Here is a 20,266-nt window from a genome sequence, read left to right as displayed (position 1 = left end):
GGATACAAACTTACAGAGACGCTCCGCTTCCAGCGCGATAAACACCTCGTGAACACCAGATAGCAGCGTGAGTCAGTGTCGCTCCTGGACGGTGAGACAGACGTCGAGGACCCTCGGTCATTCGCAACGCTGTCACCTCCAAACCAACTAGTCGCAAGCCCGCGCTGGGCACAACAGTACGAAGTAGTGGTTGCGACTTCGGCGATGATTTGTAATCTTCCTCAGCCTACTCAAGCTCAACTGATGAGGGGTGAATTCCCCGAAACACTGTGTATTGAGCAGGGAGTGGTGCTTTCTTGCAGGTTTGCCGAGTCGAAGGTTCGGTGGACTTCTCGTGTGCTCTGGATGGCAGTCGTGAGTCAGTCAAGTGTCAAGTAAAGTCGGCGGAATAGCGCGAGCTCCGGTGTGGGGAGCAAACCTTTCTTACAAATCATCGCCGAAGTCGCAACCACTACTTCGTACTGTTGTGCCCAGCGCGGGCTTGCGACTAGTTGGTTTGGAGGTGACAGCGTTGCGAATGACCGAGGGTCCTCGACGTCTGTCTCACCGTCCAGGAGCGACACTGACTCACGCTGCTATCTGGTGTTCACGAGGTGTTTATCGCGCTGGAAGCGGAGCGTCTCTGTAAGTTTGTATCCCTGGTGATGTTTGTGCCTGGAGAGCACTATATAAGTGGTGCTCTTCAGGCACAATCTTCCTCAGCCTACTCAAGCTCAACTGATGAGGGGTGAATTCCCCGAAACACTGTGTATTGAGCAGGGAGTGGTGCTTTCTTGCAGGTTTGCCGAGTCGAAGGTTCGGTGGACTTCTCGTGTGCTCTGGATGGCAGTCGTGAGTCAGTCAAGTGTCAAGTAAAGTCGGCGGAATAGCGCGAGCTCCAGTGTGGGGAGCAAACCTTTCTTACAAATCATCGCCGAAGTCGCAATTACTACTTCGTACTGTAATATTATTATTGAAAATATTGTAATATGCAGGAAAGAGACCACTTGGATTGAAGATGGTGTGTGTAAGGTTTTCCAGGTTGTAAAGTGGCTGCAGTGGAGCTTGAGCACATTAAGAAATGCTAATCATGATGCTCCAAAAACTACCTCATAATGCTGATTATAATGCTTCAACAAGGGCTATACCGGTAATGCTCTTGGTTTGGGTCAGAGAGGAGGAAAGGCTGCACATATTCAATCTGCTGCTGAATCCTGCACAATATTTCCCACAAGCTCCACCACCTTGTGGCACTATGACATAATCGATTCGCCAGTGGTTGCTCTCCATTGCAGCTTTGACACAGGGCTATGGCTGAATAGTATACATGTGGATCACATACAGTACTATCCCGGTATTATCCATGGAGTGACAAGTGTAAACTATGTTAGGGATCATTGTGATGAGGTTTATCATGGCAACTGGTAGTCCTGCCTGCAGATACGCTGTCACTGCATTGGTTCTGTGAATAATCTTTTCATATAAAACAGCAGATATTAGGCTGGTCTTGGATCCAGATCACTTTTTTTTTTTTACTAAGGCCACAGCTTCCAATCATGACATGCAAAGCAGCGGTGCAGCATCGCAGGCATGAATCGTGGACGTGGTGACGGGGTCTGATGTGCTCCACCGACCTAGGGTCTCGGCTTCACTGCACAGCAAACGCGTCGAAAGAAAACGGGGGCTAATAATTATCGGGAGTTGGGGGGGGAGAAGAAGAGAAGAAAGAAAGAGAGAGAGAGAGAGAGAGAGAGAGAGAGAGAGAGAGAGAGAGAGAGAGAGAGAGAGAGAGAGAGAGAGAGAGAGAGAGAGAGAGAGAGAGAGAGAGAGAGAGAGAGAGAGAGAGAGAGAGAGAGAGAGAGAGAGAGAGAGAGAGAGAGAGAGAGAGAGAGAGAGAGAGAGAGAGAGAGAGAGAGAGAGAGAGAGAGAGAGAGAGAGAGAGAGAGAGAGAGAGAGAGAGAGAGAGAGAGAGAGAGAGAGAGAGAGAGAGAGAGAGAGAGAGAGAGAGAGAGAGAGAGAGAGAGAGAGAGAGAGAGAGAGAGAGAGAGAGAGAGAGAGAGAGAGAGAGAGAGAGAGAGAGAGAGAGAGAGAGAGAGAGAGAGAGAGAGAGAGAGAGAGAGAGAGAGAGAGAGAGAGAGAGAGAGAGAGAGAGAGAGAGAGAGAGAGAGAGAGAGAGAGAGAGAGAGAGAGAGAGAGAGAGAGAGAGAGAGCTGGGAGATAGAAGAGCACAGTGCTCTTGGTGATGGGGACTGCGAAGGATAGCAGGTTCTGGGACATGTGCATGAGAATCAGAATATTGGTGATGATGGCAGCAGAGTTATAAGGTAAGCAGCTGAACACTAATAAGAACAGGGAAAGCGTTGGCGAGCAGATTCAAAGTGCATCAGTAGCAGAGAGCCAGTCCTGAGCAAGAAGGTGACGGTACACCTTTTTCTTGAAGCTTTGCATGTGGGGCTGGGCGGGTGGGTGGTGGAACAGGTCTGGTGGCAGGGCATTCCATGTTGCAACGGTGCAAGCAGGGAATCCTTGGGGACAACTATTCCGGGTGTTGGCAGGCAGGCCACTGGTATGGATGGGAATCCTGCAGCTGGAGAGACTGACGGGTAGGTCTTGTCTCGGGGGGCACCTACAGTGGCTGGTTTAGGCAGCATCTGCTTCAGAGGGCTGGATGCATCTAGATAGCAGAGCTTGTAGGTATAGGCAAGTGGGTGCACTTCCATTTGCGGTGAGCGTGAAAAAAATGGGGCCAGAGTATTTTGATGCTCTACTTCCTTTACTTTCATAGTCTTCTCCCAGTGGTGTTGCATACACAACTGGGTGGAAACAATGATAAGAATACTCTTCTTTGTGGATAGCATTTGACTCAGTCACTGCTGTCTTGGGAGCACAGCTAACAGTTCATATCTAACGTGTTTCATCAGGAAACTCAGATACGCGCTGGTGCAGAGTGCTCATAACAACTTGGTGCTGAATCCACGAGTAATTCTACTTCTTTTCGAGCTAGTTCAGCTGGACTCCGCTAGGCAGTTCGTCGGAACAACAATTACATGCATCTCTTTCTGCTTGTAGCTGCTCTTTCAGCCTGGTCCAAATTAATTTTTATCAAAGGATCAGCGTCTACTTCAGTATCGCTACTAGCCAAGTGACGCTATCTTCAGAGCCTGAGGCACAACGAGAAACTTCTCTTCCCCTTTTCGATATTCACTTCGCTACTGGCCCCATGACTCTATGTTTTCGACAAAACAGTTTCCTCCTTGCAAATCCTTGTTGCGACATTTTGCAACAACTTTAGTTGGGCGCACGTATATGTAGATAGTCACTGACCTACCTACCTACCTACCTACATACATACATACATACATACATACATACATACATACATACATACATACATACATACATACATACATACATACATACATACATACATACATACATAATGACCTACATACAATGTCATGTACATGTAGTCATTGCTACATTGCTACATCAAGTGCTAAAAAGTGTTACGTGTCTACACAAAGCAATACACGATCCAGTTGGTTTGGTTTTGGTTTGGTTTTTAATTTTCAGTTCGTTGCCTCAACAGTACAAAGTACAAATATCAAGAGGGACGAACGAAAAGAGAAAGTAAAACAGAGCAGAAAGGAAGAATTAGATGCAACTGAAAGGAAAGAAATCCAGTAACCTGGTAACACGAAGAGGGTTGCACGCACCTCATGAGTGTAGCCGATTGTTGTTTGGGATTTCCTGATAATTATTATCCAATATGGAAGTCCAAATGCCGCTCAAATCTCACAAAATGCTCGTTTTTGTCCTTTCTAATGCTAAACAATGCCCTGATGCTCGGATAGTCCCATAATGCCGAATAAAATGCAGGCATCATCCGCTGGACCATATACGGTTGTAGTACCCCGTGGCGCAGCAAGGAGCCCCCCCCCCCCCCCCGCCTTCATCTGTTTAGTGTAGGGCTCCGTCCGTCCTATCTGGTGTGACTAACTGTGAGGTGCCAAAAGAAGACAAAAGGCTGCATAGGACAGAACGCAAAAGTTGAGACTTGAGTGTCATGAGTCCACTCTTTGCGGTCCACTTTTACAAATACACACGCACGGAAGTTTCTTCTGTCAGCCCCGTAGCTCGGCAAAGCCCAAAGCCTTTATTTATGGAATAATAGTGATGATTGTTTCCTCCTCTACAATACCGCCCATTTTAAAACACTCTACATTTCACGAGGCCATGATCTCAAGAATTCTCAGCGCGTTAGCTGTTAATTTCTGTTCCAGTATTGTCCTGCACTAGAAAAGTTTGCGAAATGTGTTGGTGGTGTTGAGAAAAACACCAACCTTGGCTTGTGTCAGGCCACCAACGCATCTAGCACCTGAGATAGCATGGCGACAGAGGCAGCACCTAGCGGCGGGGGAGAGGTGGTAAGTCTCACAAGCAGTCCAACAAGGGGGCGCGAAACAGTAGTACTAGTAGCAGTGACTAATAATAATAGTATATTCCACCCTCTAGTACTAATAAAATAGTAGGCAGTTCGTGTTTTGCTACATTCTACGTCGTCGAGCTTACTGCAACGCAAGTTCTCGTGTTGTTGACAGAATGACGTCTACGGCAACCGTCTCAGGTGGGCTGGCACCCAAGGAAATCGGATTGGTCTGCGAGTCAGAATACAGACAGTATCCATGGTATCATCAGTACGCTGGCGACGAGAAAACTTGGGTGGTGGTCAGCGTTCAAGCGCCTCGGTACCAGGAGGATGAAGACAGCAAAGTCAGTGAGACGGGTCGGGCACCACTGGAGTTGGTCGCCGTGATTGATAGAAGTAACAGCATGGGGAGGCGCGGTAAACTTGCCATGATGCAGGAAACTATGCTCTTCGTCATCCGTCAATGTGAGTGTACTAGGCACCGGCGGATTATGCCGGCATAATTATTGACATAATTTGGTGCTTGAAAATTTGGAGCATAATTTGGCATCCTTTCACAGGTAGGAGCATAACTACATGGTTGTACCACAGTTCTAGTATGTACGCTACACAATTGTGTACAATGAACGCACCTGATCAGTGCTGGTGGTCTACATGGTAAAGGGTTTGGAGGTCATGCAGATAGTGTTTTCAATGAAAAGCAGGGTAGGAAGCATTATTGTATGCTCGAACTCGTCTTTTTCAAAGTAATTAGTTCTTTCTCACACTGATACAGTATCTGTAGCAGAAGATGCGAGTGAATCAGCCTGGCTTTATCAGGTATCCTGGGGCGGATGAGATCATAGTAGGGACGGGTAGTCCGCAAAACTCCGCGTGCGTGACTGTACATATACATATACATGTACATATACATATACATATACATGTACGTACATGCATGTTACGAAGTCATGAGCTCTGGATTTTAGCAGCCATGACTGTGCAGCCTATGGATATTGCTCTAATATAAAAACATAGAAAGTTGAGGCATAGTTGATGCTCGGTCATGACTGAAGGAGAGGTGGAGCTACTGGAGAGATGAGGTGGTTATTCGCAGGGTGAGGGTGACATCGGCTGGACAAGTATGACGATTGGGAAGACAGCTGAACATAATTTTCAAAGGTAACTCAAACTTATTTCCCAATGAAAAAGTCTTTTTACTTGAAGTACAAAAGAAGTCAACAAATGAATAGAAGAGTATTGACTGTTTTCTCTTTTCCATGTTGATCTCTAGTATGCATGGCCACCTTGGTATGGACTATGGAGATACTCGTGTAACATTGTGTTGGACTTAAGTTATGGCCACTTGCAAGTACGAAAACGCACAATCAAGTTTCCGAACTTTGAGGCTCCATAAGTACAACAAAGTGAATATGTATCCCCGCATGCCAAAGCATAATATGAGGATTTTGCGAGCATAATGCGAGAATCCAAGAAAGCATAATTCCATGATTTCGCGAGCATAATCCGCCGGAGCCGAGAGTGTACATGTATTCTGAAATGCATTGACTGAGTACACGGGTCAATATATGAAGTAAAAGCCCGTCTGCGGAGTAGGACCGAGGTGAAGCTGAGGTCTTTTGCGAGGTTTTACTTCATACTGACCTAGTACAAAGTCAAAGTTAGATTTATCACGACTAGGCAAAGCACGTGTTCATTCCCTAAAAAGGAGTAGCCCTTTCCCAAAGATGCTCGCCACTTTTTTTGCAACTTTTCGTTGTTTAGGAAGAAATCGCAACTTTCGCAACTTTCTTCATTTTCGCGAACTATTTCGCAACTTTTCCGCAACCTTGGCCCCATGGCATGGGGTCAAAATGTCAAGTCACCGACTACATACCACCCGACTTCTCATTTATATTGGCAGTCTTCTGACGACCAGGAGATGTTGAATTAATAATAATAATAATAATAATAATAACATGTCAGACAAATGCATACTCGGTCATATCTCGCCTGCCTTCAGACTCATTTCAGAGACACGGTAGATCAACGGTAGTTACGATAATATGCATTCCCTTTTCCGCGCATTGGAATGATGTAGGATACAGGCAACAGGCCACTGGCGCTGTGTAAAGTGGTGGTTCACAGCAGGAAGGGGTGTACGAGTTTGCTGTCGCTGTGCTTCCGCTGCTTCTGCTCCTTTTTTGGTGGTTTTGCACAAGAACTCTCCAATTTTTAGTTGCGATATTAGCAACTTTTGAGCTTTATCTGAAAATATGGATGCGATTTCAGCAACTAGCATTTGTTTTGCCACGGTTGCGAAAAGCATAAGTTGCGAAAAAGTATGGCATCTTTGGGAAAGGGCTAAAAAGGAGTCGAATGTACATGTAAGCTGTCAATAGCCCTACTAGTAAGCCCGCTAAGGAGTGAAATATGCAGGAATATTTGACTGCTTAGGAATGACAAACATCTATGGTAGTCAATACTAAGGGAGTGATAATAGTAGATATTTTTTATAATGATTTATGTCAACATACTATTATTACATTATACTACTTGTACAATTGTAGTAGATCTACTTTGTTTGTGACACGTCCCACACCAAGTGCAGCCATGGCAAGTGAAATCCGACCCCCGCCTCCAGGCGTGCACTTGCAATACTGTTAGCCAATCGACCTCTAAACACTAAAACATGTTAAGTATTCCCACTGTCAGATTATGTCCAGACTTCAAGTGCTACAAATGTACATGTACATGTACAAGTAGTGTAGTACTACAGTCGTTGCCAATATGGAACTCCCTTCAATTTAGACTATGTCTTTGGGAAATCCTCAAATATATATGTAATAATAATGGCGACAGGAATGGACTCAGATGGAGAGCCAAGGTTTAATTTATACAGAAGAGAAAGTATAGCGTAACTTGTAGTTCCTTGGTCTTTCCCTTTTGTATAAATAATGGTGACAGTCAATTTTTTCTTCAGACTTTTCTCGTTTGTGTCTTCAAAGTTCCCTCAAACTAGTCAAAATAATAATAATAATTTGACACTCGGATGTTGAGCCATAAATAAATGTAGAAAGGAAAAGGACATATGGATACGAGTTAAGAGTAAATCTCCATCACTGTAACTGGATACTATATACAGTCAGAAAGTGCAATAATTTAGGCACAAAACTGACTACTGAGACATTAGACGTCCTGACACCTAGCTTCAACACATCTCCGTAGCGCTAACCGACAGCCTTCCAACTTGGAAGGTTCAAGGTTATGGAAAGACCAAAGAGGGGAAGGCAAGCGCGACTGTGTGGGCCAGATATACCGGTAGTATATTTGCGGACACTGCAGTATCTTGCAACGATAGTCATGGACCACAAAACGTGAACAGAGGATTAGTGAGGAATTTCGAAGCGTGAAGGACAGTGGGATGTCAAATTTCGGGACTGGGGACGGAAGTTCCCAGTAGCCCTTCCCCAAAGATGCTCGCCACTTTTATCGCAACTTTTCGTTATTTAGGAAGAAATCGCAACTTTCGCAACTTTCATCATTTTCACCAACTATTTCGCAACTTTTCTGGAACCTTGGCCCTATGGCATGGGGTCAAAAGGTCAAAGTCACGGACTACATGTCGGACAAATGCATACTCGCTCATTTCTCGCCTGCCTTCAGACTCATTTCACAGAAACATGCAGTAGGTCAACGGTAGTTACGATAATGTGCATTCCCTTTTCCGCACATTGGAATGATGTAGGATATATGCAACAGGCTACTGGCACTGTGTAAAGTGGTGGTTCACAGCAGGAAGGGGTGTGCGAGTTTGCTGTCGCTGCATTTCTACTAATGCGCATTTCTACTCCTTTTTTTGGTGGTTTTTGCACAAGAACTCTCCAGTTTTAAGTTGCGATATTAGCAACTTTCGAGCTTTTTCTGAAAATATGGATGCGATTTCAGCAACTAGCACTTGTTGCATAAGTTGCGAAAAATGATGGCATCTTTGGGAAAAGGGCTAGTTCCCAGCCATGGGCTTCGCGTGCACCAAGTACACGTACATGTAGCTAAGCGCACAGAACACACCATGCATGAATGTCTGTACAGAGTGGGCCATGGCGTGGGCTCACGGATTCACTGAAAATTGAGGCAAAAAATAAAATGGACTCAGTATAAAGTCCATGCACTATATGATGTCCAGCGCCCTATATAGAGTCCATTGGTCCAAAATCCACTACAGCGTCCAGGAGTCCACTCATTTTTGATCAGCTCCATCCAGCCGCGCAATCCCCTATAACATGTATAAGGAGTACACTTTTTCTACAAGTCCCCTATTCACGGTCCAGGATCTAGGAGTCCAGTTTATCCAGTCACACCATCCTGTGTGTAGTAAAAAAAGAACAAACACCTTTTCAGTTTTGCTTGCCTAGCTCGTTGCAGCGCATTCCTTTCTTCACTGCAGCCATGGCTGCCAGTACTAGTTCTGCTGTGCAGTTGCTGACAGTAATCTCTCTCGAGGTAACCAAGGAGGAAAAGGAGACGTTCAAAATCAAATCTGGAAAGCGTCTTGTGGTTCTCTGAAGCTCGAAGACGTTTTTTCATCAGTGCGCGAGATGAAAGCAGAAATTGGAGAACGAGAAAATTCAGCACAGTTCAAATCTGACGAGTCAGGTACACTGACACTCTCTTTCGTTGGACGCCACAAGGATCTCCTGTTTGACTGGCCATGGCTGCCAGTTCTGCTGTGCAGTTGCTGACAGTAAGACGTTTGAACGGTTTCATCAGGGCGCGGGATGAAAGCAGAAAGCGGAGAACGAGAAAAGTTCAGCACAGTTCCAATCTGACGAGTCAGATCCACTGACACTCTCTTTCGTTCGACGCCACAAGGATACCCTGTTTGACTGGACAAGAGCTGCCTGTACCACCGTGTCAAAAAGGCTGTCCAATTACTAGTACATGCCGGCAGGATAATGACTGAGGTAAGGAAGCTTTTACTCGTTTCCATTGGTCTGCTGTTCTGTCGTTATGGACTCTATATAGGGGTTGAACATCATATAGGGGCTGGACGCTCCACTGAGTCCAACATATATAAATTCAAGGGCTCGCGTGAGACTCGGCCAAAGGCCCAGTTTTCCGCATCCGCAGGAACGCCACCACTAGGGTCCAGCGGATAATGCCGGCATTATATTCGGCATTATGAGGCTATCCCAGCTAGCCCTTTCCCAAAGGTGCTCTTTTAACCCTTTGACGGACCCCACTGAAAGTGCGACAATTTACGCACCTTCAAATATCATGCACTTTCACTCGTATCTCTATGAAACATTCACCGATTTTTACAAACTAACCACCGTTGGAAAGGCATTTCCAAGACGAAGAGACTGGCACCACACTCAATCCAGCTACCTGCACAGCCTCTGCTCTGCGTGGCCTATAATGCCGCCCAAAACAGCAGCCGTGCGCGAACAGCTTCAGCAAAGTTCAAACAGCCGCCATTCCATTCTCCTTCATCGCATCGACTTCAAACAAACTACAGCGGAAAGCTCGTTTCAAGCGCAAAATGTTGGTGTGCAGCATGCTTGAGTATGACGTACCATTCCAGGGAAATCACCTGCCAAGTGCAGCGTGAAAATTTGAATTTTTCTATCTGAGTGCATTTTTCAGTTTGGCTCCGACTTCGAGTCTCACCACGGCGGCATAGTAACTCCTAGAGACTTCGGATAACTTCGACGTGATAGGCAAGAGTCTTCTCGAAACGTAGATACTTTGTTCATGAAATTCGGTGAAGGAACACCAGAGATATAACTATTTTAGTGTCACCGTATACCAAACGATCGAATTCGATCGTTGGGGTCTCAAAGGGTTAATTCGCACTTAGTGCTTTTCGCATCCCTCAAAATATGCTAAAAAAGTGAAAACAGGCAAAAAGTGCTCTTTTTCAGTGAAGCATAACCATGATACATGTTCAGATATGAACCCAAGCTGAGAAATGAATACGCACTCTTCCATTTATGGGTCTACGAAAGGCAAAACATGTTAACAGGAAGTAAAGTTCAAAAAAACCCACTTTTTACACCGGGTACAAGCTTCACCAACTTGTTGCCCCCAAAAAAGCGGCGTACCAAGGCCATCGAGCACTCGGAAACTGTGACGGCATGCATGAGCAAACAGATTTTGGCACTTTTTCAGCTCAAAAGGCTCAAAAAGGGCGATATTCACCAAAAAACGCAATAAAGGGCAGAAAGAAACGGGCTTTTCCAAAAAGGGCCAAAAAGGGCGAGCACCTTTGGGAAAGGGGTAATCCCAGCATCAGAGCATTATGGAGCATTAGAAAGGAACAAGAAGTGAGGTTTGAGCGGCATAACGAATTTCATAGTGGATAGTGTAGGGAAATCTCAGGTTTTTGGCCACAATCGGCTGAAGCCATGACTCATGAGGTGCAACGCACATGGTATTGCACCGGCACATGACTTTGTGATTTGTAGACGCGTAACACATTTAGCACTAATTCTACATTTACCTGACTACATACATGACATTGTAATGCCATTGCTACATAAAGTCTTTATGTAGGGCCACCTAGAATTAATTCGTTGTTTCGGGTCACTTCACTCGTCCGTACCAGGGTCGGTGGGTCAGGTTAACTTTTTATTTTATTTTATTTTTTATTTTGCTTACTGCCATGTATATGTGCATACATGTACATGATTGTACAATTGTGCATATCGAATAGCCTTTGTCCATCAAGCCAGTCGATCAAATCATGACTGTAGACGATCCAGCGCAGTCATTGTCCCATCAGACCCAGGTCCCCTCTAGGACCAGACCTTGGCCTCGCTGGCAAACGAGTCTGAGGAGCAGCTCTCACCTTGAAAACGTCTACGGTCAAAGAGCGACGCGGTGGCGGAGCTGATGCTGTTTCAGGACCGATTGCGGATCGGAAGACCACATCGTCACCAAGCGCTTCATCCTGTTATTTTATTTGGCTGCTTCTGAGGTCGATGTCTGGACTGCTAGCTATGCGCGTGTGTACAGTCATGTTAGTACATAGTCTAGTCATGTACATGTACATTTGCATGCACTATAAAAAAAAATTGCGGTCGGGTGAAAAAAGACGGTCGGTCGGGTGACCCGAAACAACGAATTAATTCTGGGTGGCCTAGCTAGAAATTATGTAGTCGGGTAAATGTACAGTGATGTAGCATGCCCAACGTTGCAACTGAGGCTGCTACACAAAATCAGGAACGATGATTTACAACGAATTATTTTCTAGAAATCATGGAGAGCCGTGAAGGAGACTAGACGTACGCGAAGTGAATATCAAACAGACAAAGAGGAGTTTCCTGTTATGCCATACTGAGGCTCTGGTCACAGCATCTCTAGTGATACTGAAGTACACACTGATCCATTGATAAATTTGGACCTGGATGAAGGAGCGGCTATAAACAGAAAGAGCTTGTTCCAAATAACTGCCTTTGCCGAATCCAGCTCAGCAGGCTCGAAAAGAATTAGAACTTCTCATGGACGCAGTACCAAGTCGATTTGAGTGCTCAGCGGCGCTTGTCTTATTCTCCTGGTGAAGCATGCACAGTTCGTCGTGGACGATTGTAATGCAAGGCCTACAGTCAAGTGCTATTAGAAAAGAGTATTGCGGCCAACCATTTGTCTCCACGCAACCTCAGGAGAAGAAGACAGCAGAGGATGTAGAGCGGCAAAATAACTTCTGATCACGTATTTTCCGGATATCCGCAAATGGGAGGGATCTCGATCTGAGATCGTCTCTCAGGAACTGGCCTCACGTGAGCTGTTTCAGATGAAGACATTTTTCACAGAGTGGAAGCAGTAACAGCTTGTCTGCAGGCAGAAATACCACTTCCCATGGTAAGCTTCTAACATCCAAATGATCACCATCAATAATGGTTTCACCTCTCACCACATGGATAAGCAAGGGAAAAGATTTGATACACCCACTATTCAGCCACAGCCCTGCGTCAAAGTTGCAATGGAGACGCGATCATGTCTTATAAGGCTAAGAAGTGGTAGAGCTCGTGAGAGATATTGTAGCAGCTTAAGAGGGCGATCGACTAAATGCATCTTTTCCTGGAAGTTTGACAATGTGCAGTCTTTCTTCCATTCTTGTTCCAAACCAAGAGCATTATAGCCCTTGTTGAAGCATTATAATCAGCATTACAAGGTAGTTTTTGGAGCATTATGATTAGCATTATACAAACATTTTCGGAGCATTATCCGCTGGGCCCTAGCCACCACACTCTTGGATCAAGGAGCAGATGCAGCTCCTAAACGGTGGGAGGTGGGTAGATCTTACCCATCGCAAAGTGGTCAAAGAACGAAAATACCATTCACGGCATCCATGCTTCCCTCGTTGAGGCAAAATGAAGAAAATTGGACGTTTTCCACGGAAAATGCTAGATTCGCGGAACACACGGAAATCGCGGAATTTGTCGCAGAATTCCAAGGGGACTGTCTGGTCTGGTGGCTATGCTAGCTGTACAGTCCATCATGGGCTGCAGCCTGCATGCACTACCACAGCTGGCATACTAGCCACTATACACAACCGGTACAGTACTGTCGGGCGCCGAAGAACGAACGACCAGGCTAGAATTTCGTCAAGCACAGCATACCAACGTATGCGTGGTTACTGAACTGTGCATAGACTGGAATACAGTCATGGAAATAAGAACGGTCTAGGCTAGGAAGCTGACCCCCCAGATCTTCGGCAAGCAACAGTACTGTAGTTGAGTGGACTATGTGCTGCTGCTGCCTGGTCTCCCTGCATACACTCAGTGCAGTGCTTGACTGCAGATCAGACTGATCAGTGCTGTGCTCGAAAAGACTAAAAATAAAAATAACTTATTTGCAAGAATACCAACATTGCGCGATGCAGCAGCGCCGGTGAATGCGTACCGGTGGCTATAAGAACCCTGCAATCGCCACGCAAAGTGGTCATTGGCTACCCCAGCCATGTATTGCTTGAAAAAAATAAGTAAAATCATACCGTCAGGCGAAATTACTGGTCAGTCGGCGTCACGCATTTTTCACAAAAATTTGCGTTTCACCTGCTGGGAGAGTATGCGTGTACTCGAGTCTCATCCTGAGCACGTTTTTTTCTTCTTTTTTTCAGCTCCAGTATAGCTGTATTTTTCATTGCAAAGCCGTCCTCGATTGTTGTGTTCGTTGTTCAAACGAAGTGGACATTCAATCATGAAAGCAGAGGACATAGGAGCCTGATTGGAGTTTCTCGTGGCATAGGACGGCCACACAGAGACACTTTGGGATTTTCTGAATATAAAATACCGTACGCACGATGCTGAGATCAATTTGTGCGATATCAAATTGTTTGTGATCTACCACATCGAGCAGAACGGGATCCAAACACAAGCTTACCGACGGTTAGGATGCCGACCTGACTGGACAAATGATCCGTGGCTTCACCAGACGCCAGACGTCGGACACCATGTCCTTTGCCGCGACGTCCATCTCCAAAAAGAACTCCATCTTCGTCGTGAAAAGGCTTGAAATACTCAATATTCAACCGAGATTCGCGGTCTCACCCTTTCTGAGATTGAATCATTTTTTGTTGTAGCAGTTGCAGGGCAGATCCCCGCCACTACTTCAACAGAAGCTGGCTTCAAAGCATGCCTGGAACAAGCCATATCGAGGTTGCAAGCCACCCCTCTCAGCACTTTTTTTGAAGAAATTCGAAATTTCAATGGTGGAAGATATACTATGAAGAGAATTTCAAAAAGTATATTTCGCGGAGCGATCGCTCAACCTACGTCATTCAAACTTTGCAGGATGATTCAGACGTACATGCTAGGCATGGAACCACAGAAGATGATATCATAGCTGGCACACAGAGTCACACACACAGCAGATTCGTGTGCACAGATACTAAATTAGTGGACGTCGTCATCTTCTTCCCGCTGATCTCAAATGTACGATGACGTGCTATTTCGCCTGACGACAAGAGAGAGTTTGGAAGCTTTGTCAGAACTCCGAGTTTCACGTATCTCTACGATCATCAGGCGTAGTGATGATCGTAGAGATACGTGAAACTCGGAGTTGTGACAAAGCTTCCAAACTCTCTCTTGTGTACAAGGCTCTGCCCTACATGGGCATTGAGCACTCTTCGGACAGTGAAGCACACCACTTGACTAAGTAAAATCATATACATATAAGGAATAATGGAAAAATGTCAAATACAGCAACTTATAGAGCAAAAGCATAGATTGAGAACTCACGCTATACGTGTGGAAAAATATAATTCAGCTGAACAAGTCAACAACAGGGTGAAGGTGATGTCATGATCTCATCAGTCAGTTTTGTGCTAATTGTTGCACATTTTTGACTCAACAGTATTCTTCTTATAACCGTTAGTGTTGGACAAAACGGATAACTTAAGTTGTAAACTTTTGGTCCTCTTTTTTTTACTTGTAATTAAAATAAGTAAAATAAATGAATACCACTATATCCATGGTATCGGCATTGGCCGGCATTATTTGCCAATGACTGTAGTAGTGGTACTCCTGGAATGATGCACAGAATCCTGTGCGTTGCTCGTCTCCACACGAACATAACAGTTGAACCTAAGACTTGGTACAATCCACCACGGTCAATGGAAACTGAGACAGAATGGTAGAGAAAACAGTATGTACACGATGACATACTGCATGCCTCTGTGGGCTGGTGCACCGGTGTACTATGACAGAAACTCCTTGAAGGCCATATTTCGAAGTAATTATTATAGATCCCCTAAAATTGTATGCTTTCACTTTTCAGCCTCAACCCTGATCATTCAGAGACCTCCTTCAATTCCTGTGTGACTTCACCTAATGTGACTTTCTCTTCATGTATTATGTTGATAGTGAATGAACACGACAAGCTGGGGATCGTGGTTTACGACACCGGAGTGACATCATTTGGTACACTTTGGAGGATGGATGCGAGCGGAAAAGCTCAAGCGACCTCTATCATTGAGCTCTTGCATACAGAAGGAGGAACAAATCTATGTGGAGGACTTGTGGAAGGGCTGGCCATAATTGAAGATCTGCAGAAAGAGAATTCCAGTGGAGATGCAAATGCCGAAAAGGAGAAGAAATCTGTGTCGTCTATCCTTTTGATGACGGGTGGTGAAGCCAATCAGGGCTTGACCTCAGAGGAAGAAATAATTGCTTGCTTAACACAACGAGGCCGACATGGCTTGTATCCTTCAGGAAACTATCGTGCTCACAACAACATCACGGCTCGAGCACAAGAACCGACAGTACCACCTCCACCATCACTACCACAAGCATCCCCACAGCCAGTATCGGCACCAGCAACAACACCTGTAGTAACCTCTACAATAGCTGATTCTACTGAACTAAGTGACATTGTGGCTGCCAGTATTTACACATTTGGCTTTGGTCCCGATCACAATGCCGAGTTGTTGCAAGCAGTGAGTAAGGCTGGTAATGGAATGTACTACCACATTGACTCATCCGAGAAGATTCCAGAGTCCTTTGCCGACTGCTTGGGTGGACTGCTTAGCACAGTTGTGCGTAATATATCCCTGGAAGTCTCGGCTGAGAACAATTGTAACATAATCGAAGCCTATGCGGGCCGAAGTACCCAATCAAGTGGTAGTGGTGTTGCTATTACATTGCCTCTGGCAGATATCCAGTCAGAAGAATGCCGCGACTGTGTGTTCTGCTTGGATCAGCCTGATGTACCCAAAGAGCTTGATGAGTTTGCTATTCTTAAGGCTAAGCTGACCTGCTTCAATGTCATGACAAGTATGCGTGAGATGAAGAAAGCCTCGCTGGAAGTACGCAGAGTCAAGCAACTTTCAGCTGATCTTTCACCCAACCTGCGAGTTAACCGTCACTATAGCCGCATCACATCAGCTAAGGCCCTTGAAAGAGCATTTGTATGGGCAGACGAAGGAGATTATTCTATGGCAAGACGCCAGCTGACTAGCGCGGTAAGAATCATTGAACCTGATGTACTATATTTAAAACAAACCGTGGAGCGAGACACATGTTAAAAATGCATCTAGTGCACGCTGTGCATTTCAAGAAGAAGTACCGCTCTCCTCAATGACAGCCATAGACCTGCGAATACTGGGATGCGAACTGGTGCTGGGTTCAAACTGGTGTGGGGATCAATCTGGTGCGGGGCTCAAATTGATTCACCCAATCGTTTTTCTTTTAGCAACACTGTGCTTGAAGGTCAAAAAGGAACAGGACTACAACTTCTATGGCGTAAAGATAAAGAGATAACAACACTTAGAAGGAGGTAGACATTTATCCACGACATCCAGATTTCGAGCCATTCCCGCATACAATCCTTGAAAAGCAGGAAACGAAAACGTTCGACACGGTATGAGAAGCATCTTCCTGACTGGTTGTGTGAACTGCGTCGAGATATGCCATCTTAACTTCATTCTTAAACCATCCGTCGCTCCCTACTGTTAAGTACATTAAGAATCGCAAAGAATACGCTATCGTGTGTACATGCATCTGTATACGACATCACTAGAACTTTTTGATTTCTCTTAATTTCTGGCGATAGTCTTCAGTTAGACTACATCACCGAATGGTAGACGAAGATGATACGTACATTTTGTTTCATTTTATTATTACAGGGTTCTATCCAAAGAGGTAGGGGGCAGCGCCCCCCCCCCCCCCCCTACTCTGATTGAGCCCCCCCCCCCTGTGAAAAAGTGGCGCCCCGTACTAATTTGTCGATTTTCTGGTTTTTTTTTCAGGCCATTCAACGAAAAATGCAGTTGATATTCGCTAAAAGAGGGATCATAAAGGGTTCACTTGTCTGGGAGAGCCCCTTACATTGCATTTGCGTGGCAAGACATTTTAGGGAAATGTAAAAATTGGTAATGGGGTAACTGCCACTGCATCCCCTGGCCCCTCTCCACCCCCCACCCCCATCCCCCACCTCTCCTCTACTAATTTCACCGGGCTAGAACGCTGTCTACATCCTCTCCTGTATTCACGCCTTCAAAGGTGACAAGCTAATCAAACCTATCCCATGAGTTGGACTGCAAAACTAGGGCAATAGTGAGAAAATAATGAATAAGGGAATAGGGGAAGGAAGATGGAGAAAGGAAACATCCCCACTGAATGAGCAACTGAATGAGCTACAGATCCGCACGGATGCAACTATCTCATGTTCTTTGGAATTTAACATCGGTTCTACTTGCTCATCAATTAACATGTTTGGCATCCTGGAAAGATCTCTGCAAGAGGAAAGAATGAGATTGAAGATGATAGCCAGGACACTGTACAATCATGTACATGTACATGTATATCCAGAGCTAGACAGCAGCAGTGCACTGACCTAGATATTTTCTATTGCTGTACTTCAGCTTGATTTGACTGAGTTAGAATCTGTAGAGGTTCGTAAAGGATTATCTGTCAAGTATGGGGCGGATTTTAAAGAGTAAAACCCAGCCTTTGTGTGCTTGTGCATATCCTGTCTTTTCACACTGTACGGCATACATTGTAGTTCACACAGTCCTCGCTAGTCTAAACAATGCGGATTGTACACCGCCATACATGACCCGCAGCAGCCATTCCAAATAATTGAGCATCCAGATAGTGGAGATTGGGATAAACAGGGTTGTGCGGCTTGTGATGATGCTGGTGTCCTGCTACTGTACTTATTCTGTGACTGAAATAATTTTGCAGATGTGAGGTTGTTGGTTACGGGTACTGTAGTTATGGTTGAAGCATCAAGTAATTGACACTAGGGGTGTACAGTCAACTTCACTTATAACGACACTCGGCGGGGCATCAGCAAAGTATCCTTATTCGCGAAGTGTCCTTATACCCGAAGTCACATTATATGTATTACAAGAGATGGGACTTTGCTCTGGGCATGGGCATTTTGTCGTTATTCGCGAATTGTCGTTATATCCGCAGTCGTTGTTAGAGAGGTTAAGATGCACGTTATTTCCGACATATCGCGCAATTTGACGTCAAATTTGGCGTAAAACTCCAAATTTCGACGCGAGCTGCAGGTCACTCGCGTTGTTTTTCGACATGCGAGCCAAATAACGCGAGCTGAACTTTCGCGTCACGTCAGAAATAACGTGAATCTTAACCTCTCTATTAGCGAAGTTGACCGTACATCAAGTTCCAGTGTATTCACATCCCTCTGAAAGTGTGCCCCGGAAAGTACTGAAAAGTTGGACTTGCGTCATAGCAGTACTGTAAATTTTTAGACCCCAGGGGAAAATTCTGTGAAATACGTGCTTGAAGCAGTATCACTATGCAAGCTTTTCTTATGCAGTTCTTCATGATCATTCACACTGACTCCGACAGTGATAGGCATGCCTATCTTGCTGCATCCGAACAAAATAATGAGTCATTATAAACTACTCTTTACAGAACAGTACAACAAGGACAATCAAGGCTTGTTTGCTGCGACTTGAAGTTTCATGCTCTCGCAATTATCAGGCAACAGTTGTTGCCTGAGCATGAAACTTCAAGTCGCAGCAAACAATCCTTGATTGTCCTTGTTGTTCTGTTCTGTATTACGCTCTGCCTCCGCGGTGTTGAGCACTGTCAGCACACTGGGTACACCCTCCGGTAATCTACTCTTTATGTTATGTGGAAATTATTTCCAGATTACAAAATAATTCCTTAGCTCACCCGTGATCTGTGTTCTCAATACTCTTTATGTTCTCTGTTGTTCACCTCTGGACGCATGCAGAAAAGAGACATAATCAGAAAGAATCCACTCGCCATTTACCCACTCTCAGGAGAGCTGTCGAAACCAAGAAAGGTCAGGAAAAGGAAAGCTGAAAAGGAAAGCCTATCCGTCTCTCCACGATGATGCCGGTATGATCAGATGCTCAGCGTTGGCTGTAGGGCTGATCAAGTAGTTCCACCGCCAATGACATACATGCTCCAACCTTACTAACCAAGCTGTCTAGCGCTGCGCATCTGTTACTGTCTCAGTGTATGTGTAAGTCTTTTGGAGGTTTCGTTAAAAAATAAAAATGCATTTCGAGGACGGATCGTTCACAAATAATCTACGAAGTGTATTGTTCTGTATTGTTTTTTTATTGTTTTGTGTTGTTTTGATCATTTAGGAACATGGATTGCCTATACCCTCAAAGGAAAATGACCTTTACCCAGGCACCTCAGATGTGGGGATATCTCTTGAACAAACCCCTTCAGCTTGCTTTACAATGCACTTATTTGTGGCGTTATTCGTTTTGTCCCGTCATCTCCGAGGCCGTAAGAGACATAATGAATGCATATTGTGCTTACACATTGTACATGTACATGTCCCATTCCGCGCTGCAGCCCATAGGCATAGAGATAACGTACTGTAGGCTATATGTGAACAGTCATGAACAAATAATCGTCGTTTGAATTCTGAGATCCACACCAGTACACTGGAGTGGAATGCACTTGGGAAGTGGAAGAGTGGAATGCACTTGCCTTGGTAGCATTGGTTTCATGATACTTGCACAATGTACATGAAACTCATGTCACCGTGGATAAAAGCAATCCCAGGCCCGTTTTGTGGAGAAGTACAATGTCATGTACTGTAAATATACAAAATTTCGGCGCTGCAAAATTTCGGCACTTCACGATTTTTGACATTTCGGCGGCGATTTATTTTCGGCGTGGGGTAGAGGGCATGGTATTGCGACAGATGCTGTGAAAAATTTCATCGGCGTTTTAATTTAGGCGTTTTGGGTCGGTGCCGAATATAGCCGAAATTAAATAGCCGCCGAAAATTTGTATATTTACAGTACATCTTTGTCAAAATTCACCGCGATATTCCCGGACATCCACCATTGGGGCTGTGAAAGACAGTGAAAGACAGTGAGTATTGTGCATGTACATGTACATGTACCAGTAC

At 45.0% G+C, this 20,266-nt stretch overlaps 1 protein-coding gene across 1 annotated transcript; it reads left to right on the top strand.

The window, feature by feature from the left end:
• Nucleotides 1–4,505: 4,505 nt before the first annotated feature.
• LOC135826641 (uncharacterized) lies at nucleotides 4,506–19,791 on the top strand. The gene is made up of 3 exons (XM_065339247.1): nucleotides 4,506–4,873; nucleotides 15,256–16,352; nucleotides 19,103–19,791. Exons 1-3 carry the CDS (start codon nucleotides 4,582–4,584, stop codon nucleotides 19,223–19,225), a joined length of 1,512 nt encoding a protein of 503 aa, XP_065195319.1. The 5' UTR covers nucleotides 4,506–4,581; the 3' UTR covers nucleotides 19,226–19,791.
• Nucleotides 19,792–20,266: the final 475 nt, after the last annotated feature.

The sequence above is a fragment of the Sycon ciliatum genome, chromosome 1 (genome assembly GCF_964019385.1).
Source record: "Sycon ciliatum chromosome 1, ocSycCili1.1, whole genome shotgun sequence".
NCBI lineage: Eukaryota > Metazoa > Porifera > Calcarea > Leucosolenida > Sycettidae > Sycon > Sycon ciliatum.
This window is presented reverse-complemented; position numbering and strand designations above follow the sequence as displayed.

Excerpts from the sequence above, each read along its gene's own strand:
- LOC135826641 (XM_065339247.1), top strand. The coding sequence starts at position 4,582 with ATGACGTCTACGGCAACCGTCTCAGGTGGGCTGGCACCCAAGGAAATC. Across the intron at positions 4,874-15,255 it reads GCTCTTCGTCATCCGTCAAT|TGAATGAACACGACAAGCTG; the intron begins GTGAGTGTACTA and ends TTATGTTGATAG. Across the intron at positions 16,353-19,102 it reads GACGCCAGCTGACTAGCGCG|AAAAGAGACATAATCAGAAA; the intron begins GTAAGAATCATT and ends GGACGCATGCAG.